At 37.3% G+C, this 23164-nt stretch overlaps 1 protein-coding gene, 1 long non-coding RNA gene and 3 other non-coding genes across 5 annotated transcripts; 3 read left to right on the plus strand and 2 right to left on the minus strand.

The window, feature by feature from the left end:
• Positions 1-5958: 5958 nt before the first annotated feature.
• LOC129348351 (U2 spliceosomal RNA) lies at positions 5959-6150 on the plus strand. Its single transcript, XR_008600888.1, has one exon. It is a non-coding gene; the product is annotated as a U2 spliceosomal RNA (small nuclear RNA).
• A 688-nt stretch (positions 6151-6838) lies between these two features.
• LOC118470440 (uncharacterized) lies at positions 6839-11088 on the plus strand. Its single transcript, XR_008600786.1, has 2 exons — positions 6839-7778; positions 9736-11088. It is a non-coding gene; the product is annotated as an uncharacterized LOC118470440 (long non-coding RNA).
• Positions 11089-11613: 525 nt separating this feature from the next.
• Positions 11614-11732, minus strand: LOC129348373 (5S ribosomal RNA). Its single transcript, XR_008600909.1, has one exon. It is a non-coding gene; the product is annotated as a 5S ribosomal RNA (ribosomal RNA).
• Positions 11733-12148: 416 nt separating this feature from the next.
• On the plus strand, positions 12149-12269 carry LOC129348346 (5S ribosomal RNA). The gene has a single exon (XR_008600883.1). It is a non-coding gene; the product is annotated as a 5S ribosomal RNA (ribosomal RNA).
• A 2691-nt stretch (positions 12270-14960) lies between these two features.
• Positions 14961-21584, minus strand: LOC111587996 (trifunctional purine biosynthetic protein adenosine-3-like). The gene is made up of 10 exons (XM_055008327.1): positions 21440-21584; positions 19604-19705; positions 19340-19541; positions 18752-18863; positions 16852-16920; positions 16617-16763; positions 16468-16555; positions 16291-16376; positions 16040-16208; positions 14961-15093 (listed from the first exon to the last, which is right to left on the minus strand). The coding sequence occupies exons 1-10, from the start codon at positions 21582-21584 to the stop codon at positions 15020-15022; spliced, it is 1194 nt and encodes a 397-aa protein (XP_054864302.1). The 3' UTR covers positions 14961-15019.
• Between the last annotated feature and the right edge of the window lie 1580 nt (positions 21585-23164).

Consider the following 23164-nt stretch of genomic DNA (forward strand, 5'->3'; position numbering starts at 1 on the left):
AACTGAAATAAATAAAACTTAATAAAATAAAAATGAATAAATTAAAAAAATTTATCGATACCACAAAAATAATAAAATAATTAGTAAATGAGAAACAATACGATAAATGAATGAAATATTGAAAATTAAACAATGAAATAAAAAATAATAAAATCAATAAAAACTGACAATACAATAAGAATGACTAAAGAAAAATTAGCAATACAATAAAATTACATTAAGAAAATAACATTAACAATATAATGAAAAATAAATGAAATAATTAGAAATTAATCATACAAAATAAAAATAAATAAAAACTTAATACAATAAAAATGAATGAAATAAAAACATTATCAATACAATGAAAATGAATAAAATAAGTACAAATTAACAATACAATAAAAATTTATGAAAGAATGAAAATTAACAATACAATAAAAATTAATGAAATAATAAAAATTAACCGACAGTATAAAATGAATGAAATAAATGAAAATTAACCATACAATAAAATGATTAAATTCTATGAAAGATGACAATACAATAAAAATGACTAAAATAAATCAAATTACCAAAAATTACAAAAGAAATGTAATAATTAGAAATTAATAATACAATAAAAATAAATAAAATAAAGCGTAATAAAATGAAAATGAATGTAAAATAAAGAAAATTGGTAAATACAATACAAATAAATAAAATGCTTAGAAATTAACCAATACAATAAAAATGAATTGAAATAAATAAAATAATCAATACACTAAAAAATGATTAAAATAAATTAAAAATTGTTAATACAATAAAAATTCATCAAATAATGAAAATTAACAATACAATAAAAAGTAATAAAATAGAAAAAAATAATACGATAAAAATTAGTGAAATAATCAAAGTTAACAATACAATAAAAATTATTAAAATCAATAAAAAATTGACAATACAATAAAAATTATTAAAACAATTAAAATTATCAATACAATAAAATCAAATTAAAAAATGAAATTAACCAGATAATAAAATAAATTAAATAATTAGAAATTATTGATACAATACAAATAAACAATATAATAAAATAAAAATTTAAATTAATAATACAATAAAATAAAACTTAACAAAATAAAAATGGATAAAACTAAAAATTATCAATACAATTAAAATCAATAAAATAACTTGAAATTAACAATACAAAAAAGGAAACAATAAAGAATTAATGAAATGACGAAAATTAGCAATACAATAAAAATTAATGAAATAAATAAAAATTAACGATACACTAAAAATGATTACAATAAATAAAAATTGTTAATACAATAAAAATTAATGAAATAATGAAAGTTAACAATACAATAAAAATTATTAAAATCAATAAAAATTGACAATACAATAAAAATTATTAAAATAAATAAAATTATCAATACAATAAAATCAAATTAAAAAATGAAATAAACCAGATAATAAAATAATTTAAATAATTAGAAATTATTGATACAATACAAATAAATAAAATTAATGAAATAAAAATGAATTAAATAAAGAAATTGTAAATACAATACAAATAAATAAAATGATTAGAAATTAACAATACAATAAAAATGAAATAAATAAATAAAAATTAACAATGCACTAAAAATGATTAAAATAAAAAAATTGACAATACAAAAAAATGACTAAAATAAATGAAACTACCAAAACAATAACAAATAAATGTAATAATTAGAAATTAATAATACAATAAAAAATAAAACATAATAAAATATAAATGAATAAAATAAAAAATTAACAATACAATAAAAATGACTAAATAAAATAAAAAATAAAATTGACAATATAATAAAAGAAATTATTAAAAATTAATAATACAATAAAATAAAACTTAATAAAATAAAAATGAATTAAACAAAAAATGATCAATACAATACAAATAAATAAAATAATTAGAAATTAACAACAAAACAAAAATGAATAAAATAAATAAAACCTAATACAATAAAAATGAATGAAATAATGAAAATTAGCAATACAATAAAAATGAATGAAATAATTAAAATTAACAATACAATAAAAATTATTAAAATCAATAAAAATTGACAATACAATAACAATTCATCAAATAATGACAATTAACAATACAATAAAAATTAATGAAATAGAAAAAATAAAAATACAAGAAAAAGTCATGATTAATCAAAATTAACAATACAATAAAAAATTATTAAAATCAATAAACATTGACAATACAATAAAAATTGTTAAAACCAATAAAATTTGAAAATACAATAAAAATTCCGAAAAATAATAAAATTACCAACACAATAAAAATCATTAAATCAAGAAAAATGAACAATACAAAAAAATTTTTAAAATCAATTAAAAAAATTGACAATACAATAAAAATTACTGAAATAATTAAAATTAGCAATACAATAAAAATTATTAAAATCAATAAAAAATTAACAATACAAAAATGATTAAAATCCATAAAATTTGACAATATAATAAAAATTTATCAAATAATGAAAACTAACATTACAATAAAAATGAAAAAAAAAAAATGAATGAAATAATGAAATGTTAATTTTCATTATTTCATTCATTTTTATTCTTTTTTATACAATGAAAATGAATAAAATAAATAAAAATTACCAATAAAATAAAAATTGTTAAAATCAATAATAATTGACAATACAATAAAAACGACTAAAATACATAAAATTACCAATACAATAAAAATTAATGAAATAATGGAAATTACCAAAACAATAAAAATGAATAAAATAAAAAAATTACCAATACAATAAAATTAAATGAAAAAATTAATAACACAATAAAAATAAATAAAATAAATAAAAATTAATGAAGTAATGAAAATTAACACTACAAAAAAAATTGTTTAAATCAACACAAATTGACAATACAATAAAAATGACAAAAATAATGAAAATTATCAATACAACAAAAATGAATAAAGTCAATAAAAATTTACAATACAATAAAAATCATTAAAATAAATAGAAATTGACAATACAATAAAAATTCATGAAATAATAAAAATTAACAGTACAATAAAAATGAATAAAATCAATAAAAATTGACATTACAATAAAAATTAAATAAATAAGTAAAAATTAAGAATACAATAGAAATTAATAAAAGAGTGTTGGAATTTACGTGACACGAACCGTCTCAAACTTGTAGATGGAGGAAATTATATCTCAAACCACGGCGTACTTGCTGATTCGCAAGGTATAAAGTATTAAGTAAAAATGTGAAAATTTTCATCCGTCAAAGGCTTTCAACCCCTACAATTAAAAGGAACCAAATAAATAAAAATTAGCAATACAATAAAAAGAAATAAAATATAAATTAACAGTACAATAAAAATGAATAAAATAAACAGAAATTAACAATTCAATAAAAACAAATAAAATAAACAGAAATTAACAATTCAATTAAAAACAAATAAAATAAACAGAAATTAACAATATAATAAAAATTAATAAAAGAAATTAAAATTTATTATACAATAAAAATTAACTCAATAATGTTTTTCCTCAACAACATCTCCATGACTGAAACACATTGTGGCCAGAACGTTCCACCTTTGTTAATATATCATATTAGATAAACATTTTATAAAAATCACCAGAGGCCTCACTCACAATTGGAAAACACTCTTTAAATGTTGTTTTCAGAACGTTCCTACTTTGTAATCATAGAACATAATCTGTGTTCCTGACTACATCTTCTGAATGTTGACGCTAAAAGAATCATATTAACTTTACAGGAACATTTCTGGAAATGAAAATATTTGTAAAACGTAGTTTAAACATTAGACTAAAACATGATTAGAACCTGCAGCTAATGTTAGCCAGAGTGGTGGGAACGTTCTCCTGTGGAGCTTCAGAACTTCACCCTCCACTATGTTTCATGTTTCAGAATGGGAAGCGCCTTTATAGAAGTGGCAGGAAGTGGATTCAGGCTGATCCTGGTTCTGGAGAGACCGGTTCCCTCCGGAGGGCAGCGGAGGTTTGCTGGAGGAGGCGGAGGCCAAGGTAGGCTGTTGGGAGAATCCTGTTTCTGAGGTTTTAGTTTACCTCACAGTAGAACATTCTGAACTGTTTATCACAAGTTTACAAAACCTCACGTCCTCACGAATGTTAGAAGTATACATGGTACCATCATCTTCCTAAGTCTGAGCCACTCATGCAGGCTTTGAAAAATGAAGGAACTTACGTTAAGCAGACTCACTTGTATAAAGTAAAGTTTTAAAATACACGTCGACCTGTCATCGACCCAAGTCTGCACAGAGTCTGGTGACTTCAAAATGACTACATTTAGGGACTCGCATCTCTCCAAGGCTGCATTAACTCTCACAGACTTGAGGAGATCACGAAGTTTCAGTTGGACCCTCATGTATTCGCTAATGCAGAAAGAACAAGTCTTCTTCCCAAGTCTGTTCAAAGTCTTGTACACTTTGCAGGTGATGAAATTTATGAGTTCTTAAGTACGCACTGATGTTGAAGGTATACGTCGTACTGTCATCTTACCAAGTCTGCACAAACTCTGGTAGACTTTGGAAAATGCCGAACGTTACATTACATGGACTCATTTGTACTCGTAGACGCAGGAAGTCTACATCCTATCGTCCTCTCCCAAAGTCTGTACAAACTCTTAAAATCTTTGGAAGAGGACGGTACGACTTCAGTTGTCTGCATCACTGAGTACGAGGAAATCCATGTAACATAACTTTCGGCATTTTTTAAGTGATAAAATTTCCCTTCATTCAAATTTACTTCACACTGACTCATACTTGCTTTCTCAAAAAAATACAAGATTATTTCCATCTTCTGAAGTCTGCACAGACTCTGGTAGACTTGAGAAGTTGACGAAACATTCCAAACCTAACATACGCGCGACGTTGAACGTATGTGTCCGTACCATCATCTTCCCAAACTTCTTGAAAGTTGTCAGAGCAACTGTCATCATTTTCCACTTAATGCTGCGCTGATGCTGTTTTTCTGTCAAACCACAAGAACTCATGTTGTTTTTCTTCCTTCTCTCCTGCAGCCTCCCATCCAGCCGTCCGTGGAAAGGGGATCTCTCTTTGAATTGCCTTTCCGAGGTTTTCTTCCCATCTTCCATGGGGAGTTTTTTCTCGTCTTCATAGAGAGCTTGGGCTGGATAAAGACCTCCTCAGAAATAAAACTTCATTATAATAAAATAACACATCATGATAGATAATTCCCGGATTACATTTAGAGTTACATCCTGGTTAATAAGTTGTTTACACAAAACCAAGTTGAGCTGCACATTTTAGAGGACATTGTACGTTTATTATATAACGTATTAAAGAGCTACTTTACAGATTAAGATTAATAATTCAAAATATAAGTTCTGGTGTATTATTAGATGCATTTTTTCCCCTAGTGGAAATTCACAAGATGTAAAATAAATATAAATTAAAGCCAGCCTCGGCTTTACCAGCTGCAAAATTAAAGTTATCTACACGCTAATGCATTTAAAAGGTGTAACCCCGTTATATAAAATACACTTTTACAAGTTAATTAAATTAGTTAAATGCATGGTTGCAAGATTACAAGCCCAAGGTACTGATTTAGCTAAACCTTTTAAGTTGCAAACATTTATCTATGTTTATATTGTTTTGACATAATAACGTTTCACCAACTTAATATTGTGAATAATTTAAAATTGGATTTTTTGCTGGAGTTGATTTAAAACTAAATTCAAATTGAAGTAACTTCAATCTTCAGTCTGTTCAGACTTCCGTGGAGAGTGACTCCAACGAGTTTAGCCTATTTTTGTCAGGCTTTGCCGTCTGGCAGAGTCGTATCTATTGGTTGAAAGCAGAGGATCTGTGCTTGACGGGGGTTTGGGTGGTGCTCGGTGGAGCTTGTGGGCGGAGTCAGTGAGGACTGCGCCAGGGGGTTGGGCCCGGGCAGCAAAAGGTCAGGGGTCATCGCTTCTCGGCCTTTTGGCTAAGATCAAATGTAGGATCTGTTCTTATCAGTTTAATATCTGATACGTCCTCCAATGTGAGGACTATATATTAAATGGATTTTTAGCACTGGGAGCTGAAAGAGGGGTTTGCTCCTTTCACTCCACGCATCGACCTGGTACTGCAGTGCTGCCAGGAACGGTGCATCCTTCTCTGGCCTTGTAGAATGGAAGTAAAACAAGCTAATAACAACGCTCTGGCAGATTGGGCAGTGACCCCCAAAGCTGTCAAACAAAGCCAGCAGCACCAGCTGCTTCTGTGGCGTCGTCATGCTTACGCAACTCAGTTTGAAGAGAGAGTGGTTTTCCTCTTGGCAGTGGACGGCAAAGGCCTTCAGTCACACTATCCAAGTCAGATCTTTCCGCACGGGTTTCAGCGAGTTGGAGAAAGAACAGAAGGGTCGAACGGTGAGCTTTCAGTCACACTATGGTCTCACAATGGGTGGAAGTGCAAAAGTAGCTGCTTGGTGGCTCGTGGCCGTTCCACCATCAGCACTGAGAACACACACAGCCACACAATTCTGGAAACACAATGGTGAGACCGGTGAAAGTGAAAAATGGCTCCTCAAATGCAGCACAGTACAGGACAAGGCAGCCTGGTGTCACGTTGCGCACAACAAAGCAAGCATCATTCTTGCAAATTCCTTGTCCGTACCCTAGCAGTGGTTGTTCCTTGAGGACAGCGTTGCTCACGGCAGTTATCCTGTGTGAAAGCTACATTTGAAACGTTCTTTCTTGACTCAGTTGAGTTCAGTGAAGTGGCCAGAAAATGTGGCTAGACGTCCTGCGGACCTGTGGGTGGCCCGCTGTTGAGTATCACTGGGCTCCCACCACAGTGTCAGGCTGATTGGATGAAGCTTCAGTGTGTTGTATTGTATGTCTTTAAGGATGTTTTTATTTGAGTCATTTTGTGGTTTATTTTATTTTCCATCTATTTATGTTGTTTATTGTTTTATTTAGTTAATTTTGTTTCACTTATTGGCTATTTCTGTCTCATTTAACATCTCTGTATTTCATTTTGGCCTATTCATGTTTCATTCTGCTAATTTACCTCTTGATTTTTTTTGTCCATTTTAATAATTTTGTGGCTCATATTTGGCCATTTCGCACCTCTTAATTACCTTTTTTGTTCTACTTTGTTACTTTTGTTGTATATTTTGTTTATTTTTTATCCCATTTTGATCATTTTGTGTTTAATTTTGGCCATGTTGTTTCTCAGTTTGATCCTTTTCTATCTTTTCATGTTGTTTTTAGTTCCATTTTGGTCATTTTGCATGTGTTCATGGATTCTAATTTTCCATGTTGGACATTTTACCCACTTCAGTCATTTTATATGGTTTTATGTGATTGTTCTTGTCCCATATGGGTGATTTTGTGCCTCCCTGTGTCTCCACACTTGTGGAAACAAATCTCACAAACAAATCAAGCACTTGTCCTGTAACTTTGTCCTGTGAGAGACCATCAGCGACCCTTTAGAGGGCTGCAGTCAGCGAGGAGAGAAGAGGAAAGCTGCTGATGCTGCTGAAGCTCCAACTAAAAAGAGGAGTCTTCAACTGGTGGAGGACAGAGTAGAGCTGTCAGAAGAGGAACAAAGAGGTCAGCAGGAATAGATGTGGTGGAAAAATGAAGATTTGTGTCATTTATATCCCTCACAGTTGTAGTAAAACTAAATCTGTGTCTGTTCAGCCCAATTCGACAGCAAATACGAGCAGCAGCATCAGCTCAGAGAAGGAGGTTGTGGGTCCGTGTTCGCCGGCCGCCGCAAATCAGACAGTTTGCTGGTAAGATATGAAGAAGCACTTGTAATGTGGTTGTGTACAGCTTTTTACAAAACATGAGAGGTTTGGTTCCTGTTTGAAGCAGAAATGTTTCATGTCAGAAAATACTAAGCAAAAGCTAGTAATTTCCTGGAACTGGGTTTTTCTTGGTTATGAAAATAAGAATTAAGAAGAAAAAAAATCAAGCTTACACGAGAGACTCTCGCTGAACTCTAGATATAGGCTCTACTAGCCTTCAATCAGAGGCTGATCTTATAGGATACAGTTCATTTACTGGTTGTTTAACGTAAGTTTTGGCTCCGTATGTTTTTAATACTGTGCATATCGGTGGAGAAATATTTTTTAGAAACAAATAATCTGATGCTATAGACAGGGGCGGATCCAGATTAATTTTAGTTGGGGGGGCACAACAGATATTTTGGGAGGGTCACTGAAAAGTTGTAAGAAAAAATTAAAGCTGCTACCGACCTCTCACTTTTACAAAATATTTTTCATGTTTTTATTTGCTCTTTAACCCAGTAGCACTGGTTGTTTATTTTATCACACTGGCTGTTTATTTTATCACACTGGTTGTTTATTTTATCGCACTGGCTGTGTATTTCGTCGCACTGGCTGTTTATTTTGTCGCACTGGCTGTTTATTTTATCGCACTGGCTGTTTATTTTATCACACTGGTTGTTTATTTTATCACACTGGCTGTTTATTTTATCGCACTGGCTGTTTATTTTATGGTACTGGTTGTATATTTTATCGCACTGGCTGTTTATTTTATGGTACTGGCAGTTTATTTCGTCGCACTGGCTGTTTATTTCGTCACACTGGTTGTTTATTACGTCGCACTGGCCGTTTATTTCATCACACTGGCTGTTTATTCCGTCGCACTGGCTGTTTATTTTATCACACTGGCTGTTTATTTTATCACACTGGCTGTTTATTTTATCGCACTGGCTGTTTATGTTATGGTACTGGCTGTTTATTTTATGGTACTGGTTGTATATTTTATCGCACTGGCTGTTTATTTTATGGTACTGGCAGTTTATTTCGTCGCACTGGCTATTTATTTCGTCACACTGGCTGTTTATTTCGTCACACTGGCTGTTTATTTCGTCACACTGGCTGTTTATTTCGTCACACTGGCTGTTTATTTCGTCACACTGGCTGTTTATTTTATCGCGCTGGTTGTTTATTTTTTTCAAACAAGTTGTATTTTTTTGAACTGGCTGTTTATTTTTTGCATACTAATTGTTTATTTCGTCGCTTTATATTTTGTTTATAAAATATTAATATTATTTGCTCTTCATGGGTTAAAGTGGGATCTGTGACGAGGCAGATCAGTTGTTTATTATTATTTATATTTCACTGAAATTCCTGTCATGTAGAAAAATAGAAACATCTTTGCATGGATTCAGCTAAACTAACTGCAGACACTTAGAGGTGTAAAGTGAAATAAATCCTGTTTTCACAGACTGACTGTTTTTATTCACTTTACTGGTGACATCAGTAGATGCTTGCAGTAAAACCACCACTGCAAATATTTCTGCATTTAAGCATGAGAAGTGAAAACTTCATCCTGAGCTCCACTCAAAGATTTCACTGTGCAGCAGCTCAGTAGTTTGTTTAAGAAAAGCACTTAGGTTCAATCTTTGAAATCCAAAACCCACCAGCTGTTGTCTTTAAAAAATGACACCATTTACCAGAGTCACAACCTGTAAAAACAGAAGGAATTGTTGGATTTTCAGCCTTCTTATGGGACTTGAACTTGTCATCTGTGATGTTCAGTTCCATCAGGAGAATTATTCAAATCTAAACTGAACATCGTGATATTTCATCTAAATCAATTTATTCTTCCTTTTTAAAAGAACCAACATAAATGAACCATATTGAACCAAATAGTTTTTATCTTTTTTCTAATTCTAATGATTTTGTGATTGTTCTGTTTCCTTTTGCTGATCTTGTGAAGGACTTTGTCACTTGGATTTTGAAAACTGCCCCATTCATAAATGAAGAGAATTATTCTTGTATTGTTCTGGGAGTTGGTGATGCTGGGATACTGAAGGAGACTGATGTGGACGTCAGGAGGCTGAGCTCTGATTCCATTAAAAGGATCAACTACAGAAGAACCCCGCAGAGTTTAGTTCCAAACAAATGATCTCCAGTCCAAGTTGAAGACATAAAGTGTGATCTGGAGGGAAGTTGTCAGTGTGAATGTGTCGGTTCCCTAGTTAACTCACCTGGTTACGTCTCCATCCTGATGCTGCTCTGCTGGACCAGAGCTTCTGGACCAGCCGGGTGGACCTTCCTTCACTGATCTTCCCAGTGGGAGTGATTCTCAGTTTGCCTTGGTTGACTGCAAACTCCCTAAAATGGACACTTGAGAGGAGATTGTGGACAAATCTATACAACAGCTTGTTTAGTTTGTCCTGTTCTTAAATCAGTAGAAAACTGTTGAGAGTGTTGCTCTAACTCCATGTGTATAAAAGCTCCTCCTACTGACCAATCAGTTCTCTTGAAAACTGTCATCAGCATTAGAAGATCCAGTGGAGCTCAGAGCACCGATAGAGGGAGAGGAAGATCGGAGTTTTTAGAGCTGCAAGCAAAGTCATTTCATTGTTCTACCTCCTTTGTATTACAATACGATTTATGATTCTAGATTGTTCCTGTGAGAAATATTTGAAGTTGTATCCACTGACCTGTAGTGTTCCATACCACATGAGAGTCAGCTTACTTATCGCTTTGAATCATAGTTTGATGTCTTGCAGCCAGAAGAATACAGCTGAGAACATGTTCATTAAACACAACATCCAGTTGGAATTAGAGTCTGATCTACTTGTGAGGTGATAATTTGGTAGTAATATTGTTAATCCTGTTAACTTTCACACAGTCTGCAGTTTTTGCAGCTTTCCCTCCTTCAGCTGCTGCAGCTGTGTTACTGTCAGTCTGTGTTTGGAGTTTATAATCTTTGTGTTTCTCTAATATCATCGTTTGCTCTTCATTTGTAAAACAGGACACTTTGGCTCCAGTATTGTAACGGTCCTGATGATACTGGGACTAAATATGTCGTCTACATGGATCATCTGCTTTTAAAATGACGCAGCAGCAAACATCACAAGAAAAAGTCACTCAGAGAGAATCTTGAACTAATTCACTTTAAAACCAGCAGCAGCATCTGTTGAAGCCTCAGATTAAAACTTGAAGCTTTTAAAGTCTGGAATCATTATTTGATGTCAACTCCAACATGAAGGAGTGCAGAGACAACACAGAATAAACCTACTTTAGTTTGTATTTGGTTGAATAAAGCACCAGAAATGACTCAGCTGTTGTGTCTCTGTGATTCTTGTCACATTTGATGCTTTCAAACTATCTGCCAGTTGGTTCATTCACTGATTGACTGGAGCTCATTGGGAGTCCAAAGGCAACTCTGGATTGTTGGCTTTTCTGTCCTCTGTTTGGAATTCATCAGGTCTGTACCTTACTATGTTCTGCGCTGTGAGATGACAAATGTTGCTCAACAAATCAAAGTGAATTGATTGAGCTCACCTGGATTCAGTGTCCTGCATCCTGTATCTGGAGCCACTGTACAGCCACAACAGAAGCAACAACAAAGCAGCATCAGCTGCAGCTGATCCACCTCAACTTTCTCACATACAGCCTCAATCCAAAGCAGGAGGCGCCACCTGGTGGTCGGAGGAGGAACCAAGAAACAGAGAAGGTCTCCTGCAGACGTGGAGGCAGAATCAGTTCACTTGTTGGCTTTTAATAACCCAGAGAGGTTTTAGTTGCCAGCTGTCTCCAGAGAATGAACAACAGCGTCCTGTGCAGGTTGTGAGGAGATGTAAAAAGCTTACAGTACCTGGTATTCCCAGGCGGTCTCCCATCCAAGTACTAACCAGGCCCGACCCTGCTTAGCTTCCGAGATCAGACGAGATCGGGCGTATTCAGGCTGGTATGGCCGTAAGCGAAGGACTTGGTAACTAACCACAGTTTTATAGATGCTGTGACAAGACATGGCGGTATATATTTTGTTTTTTAGTTACGTCTTTTTCTTTTCTTTTTTTTGTCCCTTGTAGAGCTTCTTAAACAAACACTAAAATTGAGTGAAAATGTCCTTTGCAGGAGCCTGTCTCTGCGACACTGTTGTACATGGTGTGATGTGAGGTGATTTATCGTCGCTGACGTGTTTCTGTGTCACAAACGTTTTCATGTTGGGCTGAAGGTGATGCTACAATCAATACCTTGTTGTGTAACGGCGGCTCTTTACTGCCATGGTGGACAAAGTGTGTTGAGAGCTTCTTGTCACGTTCACATGGACATCAGGACTCAGGGGATGGTGAAGACGGACACGTAGAAAAGGCCCGTAAGCGAATACTGCTGTCGCTTACGGCCATACCAGCCTGAATACGCCCGATCTCGTCTGATCTCGGAAGCTAAGCAGGGTCGGGGCCTGGTTAGTACTTGGGATGGGAGACCGCCTGGGAATACCAGGTGCTGTAAGCCTTTTTACGTCTCCTCATGACAGTATTTTTATTTTTTTTATCTTTTATTATCAAAAGTACAAAATTCTGACAAAAGATTTCATTTCACATTATTTTACACATCATCCTAAAAAAGCTTCAAACAATATTTACATACCTTTCACACACACAAAAAAACAAAAACACAAACCTGACGATTTCATAAAACGGACAATTCCTTAAACAAAAAAAAAACACCTCACCCTCCCACTTAGGTGTCACACCCTCTCATCCACAGCCCAAACAGTTTATAAACATTTGACACCCGCTCAAACATTTCAAAGAAACCCCCCCACCCCTCAAAAAAAAACAAGGTTCCCTTACAAAGTAACTCATTTGACTTTTAAAATTGTCTTCTATACACAAACAAAAACCCATAAATCAAAAATAAAAAACACTGTCAAAAAAACCCATGATTCCTTTTTTAACATACTCTCTTTAAAACTGAAAGACATTTTTTCCCCCTCCCCATTAAGCAAAAGCTTTGCATGGTTCATAAACACCTCTTCAAAATCACTTTCATCCTGAAATATTCTGATGTGTGACTTGAGCATATTTTTAAATAAGCTCCACCTATTGATTTCTTTGTCCTCAAATAAGGCATAGTTCCTTTACCACGACAGTCACATGTCTGGCCAATCCAAGGACAATGTTGAGCAGGTTTTTGTTCACCTCCTTCTTTTTCTCTGAGACCCCGAACAGCCAGTGCCATCGCCAGTCCCCTCCTTTTTTGGCCTCCCAAGACAAAAACTCTGCCAGAAAGCATCTGACCTGCTCGATGAACAGGGCCACGACCGGACATCCCCACAGCAGGTGCTCCAGGTCCTCCGGCATGTCCCTGCACACCGAGCAGTTCCTCCCGAATTTAGCTTTATGGACCTGGTGCAGTACGACGCCTGTAAAAATCCCTCTATGTCTTATTTTAAAGTCCGTTTGCGCTGCTTGCGTGCTGCAATGTTTTGCGAAAATGTTTTGCCAAATTGTGTGTATAGGTTTATGTGGAAATAGCTTTGCCCAGGCCGATTCTGCCGTGGGACGCTGTGTAACCTTATTTCTGAATGTTTTATACCAGTATTTTGTTGTTGTTTCTGTGATGCTCTTACTTGTGTTATTGTGTTCCAGACAGAATGTTGGGGCGTCGTCCTGCACCAGGTCACCCACCCCACTGGCGATGGTGGCCCTCCACCCGGACGGCATCCCCCCCTCGATTGTGGAGCATCTGATCTCCACATCCCTCCTCCTGACTCTGACTGTTTTTCTTGCCTTCGCGATGCTCCAAATCTGCTCCCGGTCGATCCTCCCCATCTGATCCAGCAGGTGGCTGATGGTAATCAGGTCTGCAGCCTCGAGGGAACCACCTAGGAGGGGCCTCACCTGGTGCATAATGTCCGGGTTGTGGAAGATCGGCTGTGCCAGCACCTGAGCCTTGGTGTTGACTTGGGCCTTCACCAGTGGTCGTGCCAACCCCCACGCCTCCATGACCTCCCTGTAAAAACTGTCCAGCTGGGCATAGTGAGTATGTGGAGCTATCTGACACAGTTGAAAATTCCCTAAGCTGCTGATTTCTTTAAGCTGTTGTGTGAAAAATCTTTCCACAGCGCTTGTTGTTTTTGTCCAAATGCTTAATAATGATTTTGTTTCTAAATGCTAATTTTTTTGTGTGAATGTCTATTAAGTTTAAGCCTCCTTTCTTGTAGTCGTCTATTATTGTTCTGTGTGCTACCAGGTTACTTTTGCCTTTCCAAAGAAATGTAGTTATTAGATTATTGATTTTTGCAAGTACTGCGTTGGGGAGGTCATGGACAGCCAATGTGTGTGTTAACTTTGACAAAATGAGGGAGTTGGTCACGACCACCTTGCCCCTCAGGGTCAGCCCCCACATCTTCCACAACCCGAACTGACCTGGGAGTTTGGCCAGCAGCCCCTCCCAGGATTTGTCCCTCGCTGCCGCAGCATCGCTGCCAATGTAAACCCCCAGAACCTTGACGCTCTCCTGGGCCTCTTCAAATCCCCAAATGTTTGGCGGCCGAGCCACCGAGCCACAAAACATGATTTGTGACTTTTCTGTGTTCACCCGTGCTCCCGATGCTCTACAAAAAGTGTCCAGGTGTGTGATTACACTGTCCACCTGTTCTGAGTTCTTGAGAAATAAGTTTGTGTCATCTGCAAATTGTACTATTTTAATGTGTCTTTGTGCTGGTGTTATGATCCCCGTTATGTGCCTGTCTGTGATAATCAGCTGGGCCAGTGGCTCGGCCACCAAACTGTACAAAAGCACAGAGAGAGGACAGCCCTGCCTGATTGAGTGTTGGAGTTGGATTGGTTTTGTTAAGAACCCATTGCATTTTATTTGACTGTGTGCGTTGTTGTATAATAATTGTAACCAGCCCATGTACCTGCTCCTAAACCCCAGTGTCCTCATTAACCTCCATAAAAAATTGTGTTCTACTCTGTCGAATGCTTTGTTGAAATCTACAGTGATGTAAATCCCCCCCTCCTGTTGTAACTGCTGCACCCCGTGTTTAACTGTTAGTATTGTGTCTGAAATTTCTCTTCCTGGTATGCTGTATGACTGTGTGTCTCCTACTATGTGATGTATGACATTTTTCAACCTGTTTGCTAATATTTTTGCTAGTATTTTGTAGTCTGTGTTGAGTAGACTGATTGGTCTGTAGTTCTTCAGGCAGGATCTGTCCCCCCTCTGTTTGTACACCAGACTTACCAATCCTAGCGTCAAGGTTCTGGGGGTTGACCTCTGCTCCTCCATACTTTGGTAGAGGGAGAGGAGGACTGGGGCCAGCAGGTCTCTGAAAGAGATGTAGAAGTCAGCAGTAATACCGTCCGAGCCAGGGCTTTTGTTCCTCCCAAGTCCACCGATGGCTGCCTCCACCTCTCCTAAAACCAGGGGTGAGTCACACCATTCAGCCTCCTCAGGAGGAAGTCGGCTGTTCAGGGTCCCCAGCGCTCTCTCAAGAGCCTCTCCTTCCACACCTTCACTGGAAAAAACTCCTGATAAAAGTGCTCCACCTCATCCAATATTTCCTGTTTTGTCAAGTTTCTTTCCTTCCTCAGTTATTAATTCTTTAATGAAGCACTTTTCCAGTTTTCTTTTTTCTAATCCCAAAAACAGGCTGTGCACCTCTCTCCCTCCACTGCATGCTTTGCCTGACTCCTTGTTATTGCACCTTTGCATTTTTTATTTCTATTACTGCCAGTTGTTTTTTAAAGCACAAATATTTTGTTAAATCATGTGTTTGACCTTCTCCTTTTTTCCAGCTCTATTTTTATTTGCTGCCTTATTTTAAATTCCTCCTTGTTTTCCTCCCATCTTTTTTGCTTGCTGTAGTTTATGCACATCTTCTTTATCCTTTCTTTTACTCCTTCCCACCACCATAATTTGTCCTCTGTAAAGTCAATTTCCTCCACTATGTTTGCTAAGAAACTCCTTGCTCTTCTCATAAACTTTTCATCCTCCAATAAACTGTTTTTCAGACACCAGGAGCCACCATTCCTGGTCATCCCTGGGTGATCTAGGTCCACCTCCATAAATTTTTTGAAGAGTGTAAAAGGTTTATATTTGTCCAATTCCTAAAGAAGACATACAAAATAGAGTGACTTCATCACAGTATCATGGTTTGAAGGTTAGATCTGGTTCTTTATCATGACAGAGCTGCACATCACAGATGAGTTGACAGTCTGACGATTGTTTCTGTTTTTACTGTTTCTGTTTCTGATAGTAAAGAATGACTGTACCTGTGATCTGGACTCCTTTCTGGGAGGAACCGGGGTAACCGGCGCTGGCCATCAGCACAGTAACTGCAGAGCTGTCCTGGTGCCACACGGGGGCGCTGGAGGCCAGTTTACCACTCATGGTGTTCAGGATGGCCTCGTACAGGTCGCTCTGCAGCAGCGGCAGCAGCACCTGGGAAGCAGCAGCAGTGAGGAGCAGCGTTTAATGTGACATGAAGGAGATTCAGAGGCAGCAGACAGGAAGTGAAACTCACCTGACACTCTGGATCTCCAAAGCGACAGTTGAAGTCCAGAACCTTTGGTCCCTGATTGGTCAGCATCAGCCCTGCATACAGCACACCTGAACAACAACAACAACAGAAAGATGTGGAAAATGAGCACCTTAATTACAGATTCTGAAAGACTCAAAACAAAAGAAAGGCAACACTTGCCCCCATAAGAAGTCCCCTCCTCCCTCATCCCGTCCACAGTCTTGTGAAGAACCGACTCTCTGATCTGCTGCAGCAGCTCCTGACTCACCTGAACAGCATTAAAGACCAACACAAGCATCACTTTGTGTTCATTACTGAGCACTAAAAACCTTTTCCCTTGACTCTGGTAGCTGTGGGGTGGGGCAGTAGGCTCCCATACCGCCGGTGTTTGGCCCCTGATCACCATCCTGGAGCCGCTTGTGATCCTGTGCTGGAGGCATCGGCGCCACCGAGTGGCCGTCACTGAAGCACAGACACTACAAAACCAGAATAAATAATCCGTTTGCATGAAAAATCACCCTTGAAAGTGATCCTGGAGCACTTCAGTGAAAAAGTTCCAGTCACAGACACCTCCTCTCCCTCCAGAAGCTCCTCCACCACCACCTCCTCCCCTGCAGATCCAAACGCTCGGTCCTGCAACGCACAAACACCGCAAACTGTTGACACTGAAGAATGTAATTACCTCCGGAACATCCTTCAAGAGATGAATATATCACAACCAGATATTATTCTGCTGAATAACCAGGTGACTCAGCGCCTGAGGCAGCAGAGGAGCTTTAAAGTCAGACTGTGTGAGTGAGAGAAGAACAGCGTTTAAATGCCTCTGCAGCGACTGTTTCTTCTGGGAAGATCCAGAGAGGAGAAAGAGTTTTACATGAGCAAGGCAGACTAAAGATTAGAAAAATTAATAAGAGAAGAAAGAAAGTAGAATTCACAGCAGGATTCATTTATGGAATAAAATGGAATGTGTGAACAAGCAGCAACTTCTGTGACTGAAAACTGAAGCCAAAGCTGCAGTTCCTCTAAGTGTGAAAGGTTAAAGTGAACATGTTCAGTCAATATATAAATAAATAAAAGATCTTCTGTCATGTATTATTTCATTACTATTCTGGATGTTTTAGGTTTTTGCTGTGGTATCATTTCAGTATCAAAATCACTAGTTCCATCCAGTTTACAGCTCAACACTGCTTCTGAAAACATCTCCAGTGTTGGAGAGAGTGCAGCCAAACAGTGCAGCTGCTAAAAGCACAACAATGAAGTGAAAGGTGCTAAAATGCTCCATAAAGCTGAGGGGAAGCACAGAGTCGATAACAAGGCCCTTCCAGTTCATCACTATGACCCCTTTCACTTATACAGTGTCTGGAAAAAGTTTTCACAACACTTGGAAGTTTTCCCTGTTTTTTGTTTTAGTTGTTCTTCAATGTTCAGTCACAGTCAATTTAGGTTTTTTTTTTTTTTTTTTTTTTTTAAAGAATTTACAAAAAGAAGATGTTTGTGTCAAAATGATGACTTACCAAATTACCTAACCAGCCTGAAAATATGAATGGTGAAACTGTACCTTCATTTGTCTTTGCAAAACTGTTCAAACTCATCAGGTTACACTTGGGTTGTGGATGAACAGCTCTTTTTAAAGCCAGCCACAAATTCTCAGCTGAACTGAGTTGACTTCAGAGTCTCCTACATGCCTTCTGGTGAACTCTAGTCCAGATTTAATATGAGTTTATTAACGGTGTCTTTCTCTTTGTCTCTCACAAAGCTGTGACTGGTGAAGAACAGACGACACTTGTATGAACCTTCTCTCAGAGTTTCTTGGAGAGTTCTTTAGTCTTCATAATAATGGAGTTCTATCCAGGAGGACTGATTCAGTGACTGGACTTTCCAGATACAGGAGTCTTAATATGACGATCACTGAGACACATTCACTGACCTCAGAAGATCTACATTTAACTAACTGTGGAGCTTCTAGCACCAACTGACGACTGCTGAATTAGCGTCACTTTAAATGGAGTTAATACTTATGCAATCCCTTATTTTACATTTTAAATTACCTTTTCTTTGGAGAAATCTGTTTTCATTTTGACATAAGAGTCTTTTTTTGTAAATTCCAGTCAAAAAAAAGAACAACTAAATTGACCTTGATTCAATGTCAAAAAGCAATAGTGTGAGAGGAGGGTTAATCCTTTTTTTTGGCTCTGTATATGAGGTTTAATATCAACATAATGATTACAGCAGCTCTAAGCAGCCCAGAAACAAACTGGGACATCAGCACTGACTGCAACATTTATCATTGTACTAGCAGAGCCGCTCAGTGGGCAGCTGTAACTGAATATTCATGAAGGATGCCGGTCATTTATCTATTTTCAATAAAATTTTGGCCAAGTACTGTTGGACCTTTACCCCATTCCTTGCCAATGTTCAGCCCAAGATTAATGATTAACCAGAGAAATGTTTAATAACCTCGTACCTTCATAATGTCCATCACAGCCCGACAGGCCTCGTCTTGATCTCGGGCCACAATGACTCCCTTCCCCGCTGCCAGACCGCTGGCCTTCACCACCAGAGCTGGGAAGTCGGCCCTGATGAACCCAAAATAAAGAAATAAACTCAAATATTTGCAGGAAGAACAAACATCTTTTCACAGACAAACACATCTGGAGCAGATGCTGCAATGCTGGTACAGAGCATGAAATGTTTCTTTTGTGGACCGTTTAACATTGGCAGTGCAGACTGGTGTTTGGGAATGGGTTTGGGATCCATATGGATGAAGGCTGTCAGAATATGGCAGCTGCCGTTCTGCCCAAAAATGACTTTCAGCGAGTACAAAGAACTTTCTCTGTCAGGCCTGCAAAAGTTCTGGCTGTTTATGTTGGATCTGTGTCTTTCAGGGTGCTCTCATAGGAGAAGCAGTTCTTACATCTTAGATCATTAACTCATGAAACCATCTGAGAAACAAAACTTCAGTGAAGATTTCAGTTCTGGGTGTTTAATGGCTCTGAATACAAAAGTTTCTACAAAAAGTGAGCAGGACAACAGTGTTAAACTCTGACTCTACTGAAGTGTGTCTGTTGGAGTTACTTTGCCTTTATCTACTGTACTGGATGTAGCTGCAGGCCTGAAGGAAGCGTAGCGAGCCGTGGGGATGCCGTGACGCTCCATGAAGGCCTTGGAAAAACTCTTACTGGCCTCCAGCTGAGCTGCTTTGGCTGAAGAACCAAAACACGGAACTCCAGCAGCCGTCAGGTCGTCCACAATACCTGGAAGAAATGGTGCACGTGAGCAAAAAATAAGATGTACGAGGCAGGAAAAGGATGGAGACACTCATCTGCTGCCAGTGGAACCTCAGGTCCAACCACAACCAGCCCCACATGGTGATCCTTACAGAACTGAGCCAGGATGCTGTGGTTACTCAACGAAACCTCTGCAGGGACACAATCACTCAGGAAACACTCTTCAGCTCTAATCGCCACGATAAAAGTTTGACTTACAGTTACACTTATGGTTTATTCTCGCTGGAAATGACCTAAATAAAAATATAAACCATACAAGTTGTTAAAATTCACCATTAATATCTCAAACACAGCATTATTGTCTTTAGTCATTTATTTATGTCATTTCCAGTCAGAGGAAATGGCTGGCCAAATAAAAATTCACCAGCAGTTAAAATCTGGCATTGGTATGAATAATTATGAGCTCAGATTAGTTATTAAGAAATATAAAAATAAAAATCAATAATTACTACTACAAGGAATAAGTTAGTCCACTTACTTTCTTAGTGAAAACAGATAATTAAAACAGATAAACACACATTGTACAGAAAAAACAGGCTTTGCTTTAACACCATAATATTTTGCGAAAGGCTCCACATACGAATGTTTGAAGAATTTCTAATTATTAATAGAATGACTGTCCAAAAACACAGACATTAGTTCCAAATTATCTCATGGACTTTACTCACTCACACTCCTATGTGGTTATTTGTTTATACAAACCAAGAAGAAAAAATATGTTATAAATACTATGCTCAAAAATTACCTTCTGTTTTTTATTCTGCCAAGGAACACGCGGAGTTATGTGACGACCGGTGTATGTTTGTCCGTCTGTTCGTCTGTCTGTTAGCAACATTACTCAAAAATGGATGAACAGATTTGGATGAAACTTTCAGGGAAGGTCAGAAATGAAACAAGGACCAACTGACTTGATTTTGGGCGCGATGCGATACATAGTCTGGATCCAAGGAGTTGGTAAAAATTTTTCTATCATTGCAAGATAGCGGCATGATTGCGATCCGACTACAAATCGACCGCTGCAGACTTATCCGTTGGAAATCATACGACTGAGCAGCCTTGGTGGAGTACTGTGCTCTCTGAGTGCTTTTCTGACATTTCTCTCAAAATCCTTTCAAGAAGCCCACCAACACTTCAATAACATTTTGAAGTGTTCTTTGCCTAATTGTTGAGTCCCTGCAGCTATAAATATGTGTCTTTCTTCCAACATAATGTTATTTAAGTATTTCCCTTCTACTCTCAGGAATAAATAACTTAATTCATGCAAGAACTGGTTACTCACTGTAATTACTGTATGTATTTTCCACTACACTACCACTAAATTTCTTCTATTTTATATTTTATTAAATACTATATTAATGTTGATACATTCTTGCTTCTTTTTTATTCTTTAAACTGTTTTTGCAATGCAACAGTTGGAGCAGTGCTCTCACTGTCATGCAATGACAATAAAGGCTTTGGTTAGATTTTTTCGGATTTTTGATAACATCATCACTTAAATCCCCAACATTACAGTTCCAGGACAACTGTAAAAATTAAGTAGCAAACAGATACGCATTTTTAAACTTTTATACAAAATGTTGACAAAATCTGCACAAGCTACACTGTTGACATCAAATGTGCTAATATAAATGCACATTTGTCTCACAAGCCCTCTTATTTTCAATGAACCGCTCTGATTTGTGGTTTTCCTAGTCTTCAACAGCTTAAAAAAAAATAAAAAATCTCAAGTCCTTTGAGTGCTGGTGAGACATAAAATAAATCTGAAAATATGAACTTGGGCTCCCAAATGATCGGATGTATAATTTTTCTAATTAAAACAGCAATAAAAGAGTCTAATAAGGAGCCTTTCTACATTGTTGTGTTACCAGAGTTGCTGATCTTGCCACAGCTGGCCGTGCCGGCGTTTCCCGGAGCCACCAGAACCTGCTGAACCTGCGGCGACTGAGCCAGTTTCCAGGCCAGAGCATGTTCCCGTCCAACGCCACCGACCACCAGCACCCGCTCTGCCATGACACCTGAACGAGGAAAAAAATACCTGAAACCAGCCACACACAGCAGCCAGCGCTTCCAGCTCGCCTTTTATCATCCGTGGACCTTAATTGCATGCAAAGACTGACCTATAAGTGAGCTGGGAGGAAGCGCTGACCTTTTCTCAGGCCTGGGGTCTTATATTATCTAACAAGGATCCAATCAGCTAGAACAAAAACACGAGTCAACAATTACATCCATCGTCACCAGCAGCTCATTTGCACTGAAAAACAAAACCATTACCGGGACTGACATACAGTAAACTGCACAGCTTCAGCCTCCCTGCTTGCATACGAGGAGATCACGTTTGTTTCTTTTGCAGTTTAATTCATTATTTGCATGTGTAACATCAAAAATATGCACATTTTAGAGCTGCAAAGAATCCTGTTAAGACCTTTGCTGTTTTTCTAATGATTTTTGCTACTATCTTAAGTGGTGGTGAGTTAAATGCAGTGTAGGATTTAAAGCTGCACCAGATTCATCCTCATCAGCTGACCTATTAATAGCTAGTTTATTATTATTGTTATTATTGTTTACAGATCTTGGTATCATTCATTATTTTCATTCATTATTATCTTCTAGTGATCTTGTGTTTAATTATCCAGTTATTTGGGGGTTTTGCAGACTTTGTCTCTTTTTTTTCTGGTTTATTGTGTTGATGGAGTGTGTAAGTGACATATGAAAGTACAATCAACCTTGGTGATGACCTCCAGAGTCCAGCATACTGTGGTGTCGGGGCAGTTCTTTTGATATCTATATATTATTGCCCCTTTGCTGTGACTAACAGTTTGCCTCTTCTCTCTGGACAGGAGCTGTTGGGCCAGTGTGGCTAGTGGCTGACTGATCCCCTGTGGTGGTGGTCCCTTCACTTCCTGTACAGTAGAGCACTTGGGTGTTTTGTTTTCTTCATGTGTGGTGTGTAGCATCAGGATTCTTGTCCTCCCCCTTCAGTTAGTCATCTCTGCCTGCTAAACCCTCGGCTCTGTGTCTAGTGTCTATATTCTGCTAGTAAACTGAACTAAGCCTTAAAGGGACCCTGGAGGATTGTGCAATATTGTGCCACTGACTAATGACTATTGATTGGCATCACCACTAAGAGATTTTAACTGAAAGATTGTACATTTTAACTGTTTAATAAATTCTATTTTGTAAACTTTACTTTGGAATCACGTCAGTCTCAGGTGTTCTTACCTGTGTGACCTTTTTGTTGGTGTTAGAACGATGGTTCCTTCTAATAGAATTCCTGGGGGTGAAATTCCACTAGGTGGCGCTGTCGGACACTTGTTCCATGTTTCTACCATGCAACAACTCCCACCTTGCTTCTTTATCAGGTGTATTTTACTCCATACTGAACTCTCTTCAGGTTTTATATATGCAGTGACATCATTCTTAATTAACATGAGCAATGACCTCATGTTCTCCCTCCTCCTCCACCTCATCGATCATAAGACGTCTCTGTGTTTTTGAGGAACTAAAACTATGTGTTTAGGACGGTCTAAGCAGTCCATCCAATCTCTCCTAACTGCAACTCAGAGCAGGTCTCTGATCAGGAAATGGAGAAG

The sequence above is a fragment of the Amphiprion ocellaris genome, chromosome 24 (genome assembly GCF_022539595.1).
Source record: "Amphiprion ocellaris isolate individual 3 ecotype Okinawa chromosome 24, ASM2253959v1, whole genome shotgun sequence".
In the NCBI taxonomy this organism is placed as follows: domain Eukaryota; kingdom Metazoa; phylum Chordata; class Actinopteri; family Pomacentridae; genus Amphiprion; species Amphiprion ocellaris.

What these genes read in the sequence shown, in the direction of transcription:
- LOC111587996 (XM_055008327.1), bottom strand. Translation starts at nt 21,584, where the DNA reads ATGGCAGAGCGGGTGCTGGTGGTCGGTGGCGTTGGACGGGAACATGCT. An exon ending in CTGTGATGGACATTATGAAG is followed by an intron (nt 16,921 to 18,751) that starts GTACGAGGTTAT and finishes TGTGCGTTGCAG; the next exon opens with GACCGAGCGTTTGGATCTGC. An exon ending in TGGAGGGAGAGGAGGTGTCT is followed by an intron (nt 16,764 to 16,851) that starts GTGACTGGAACT and finishes CTGGTTTTGTAG; the next exon opens with TGTCTGTGCTTCAGTGACGG.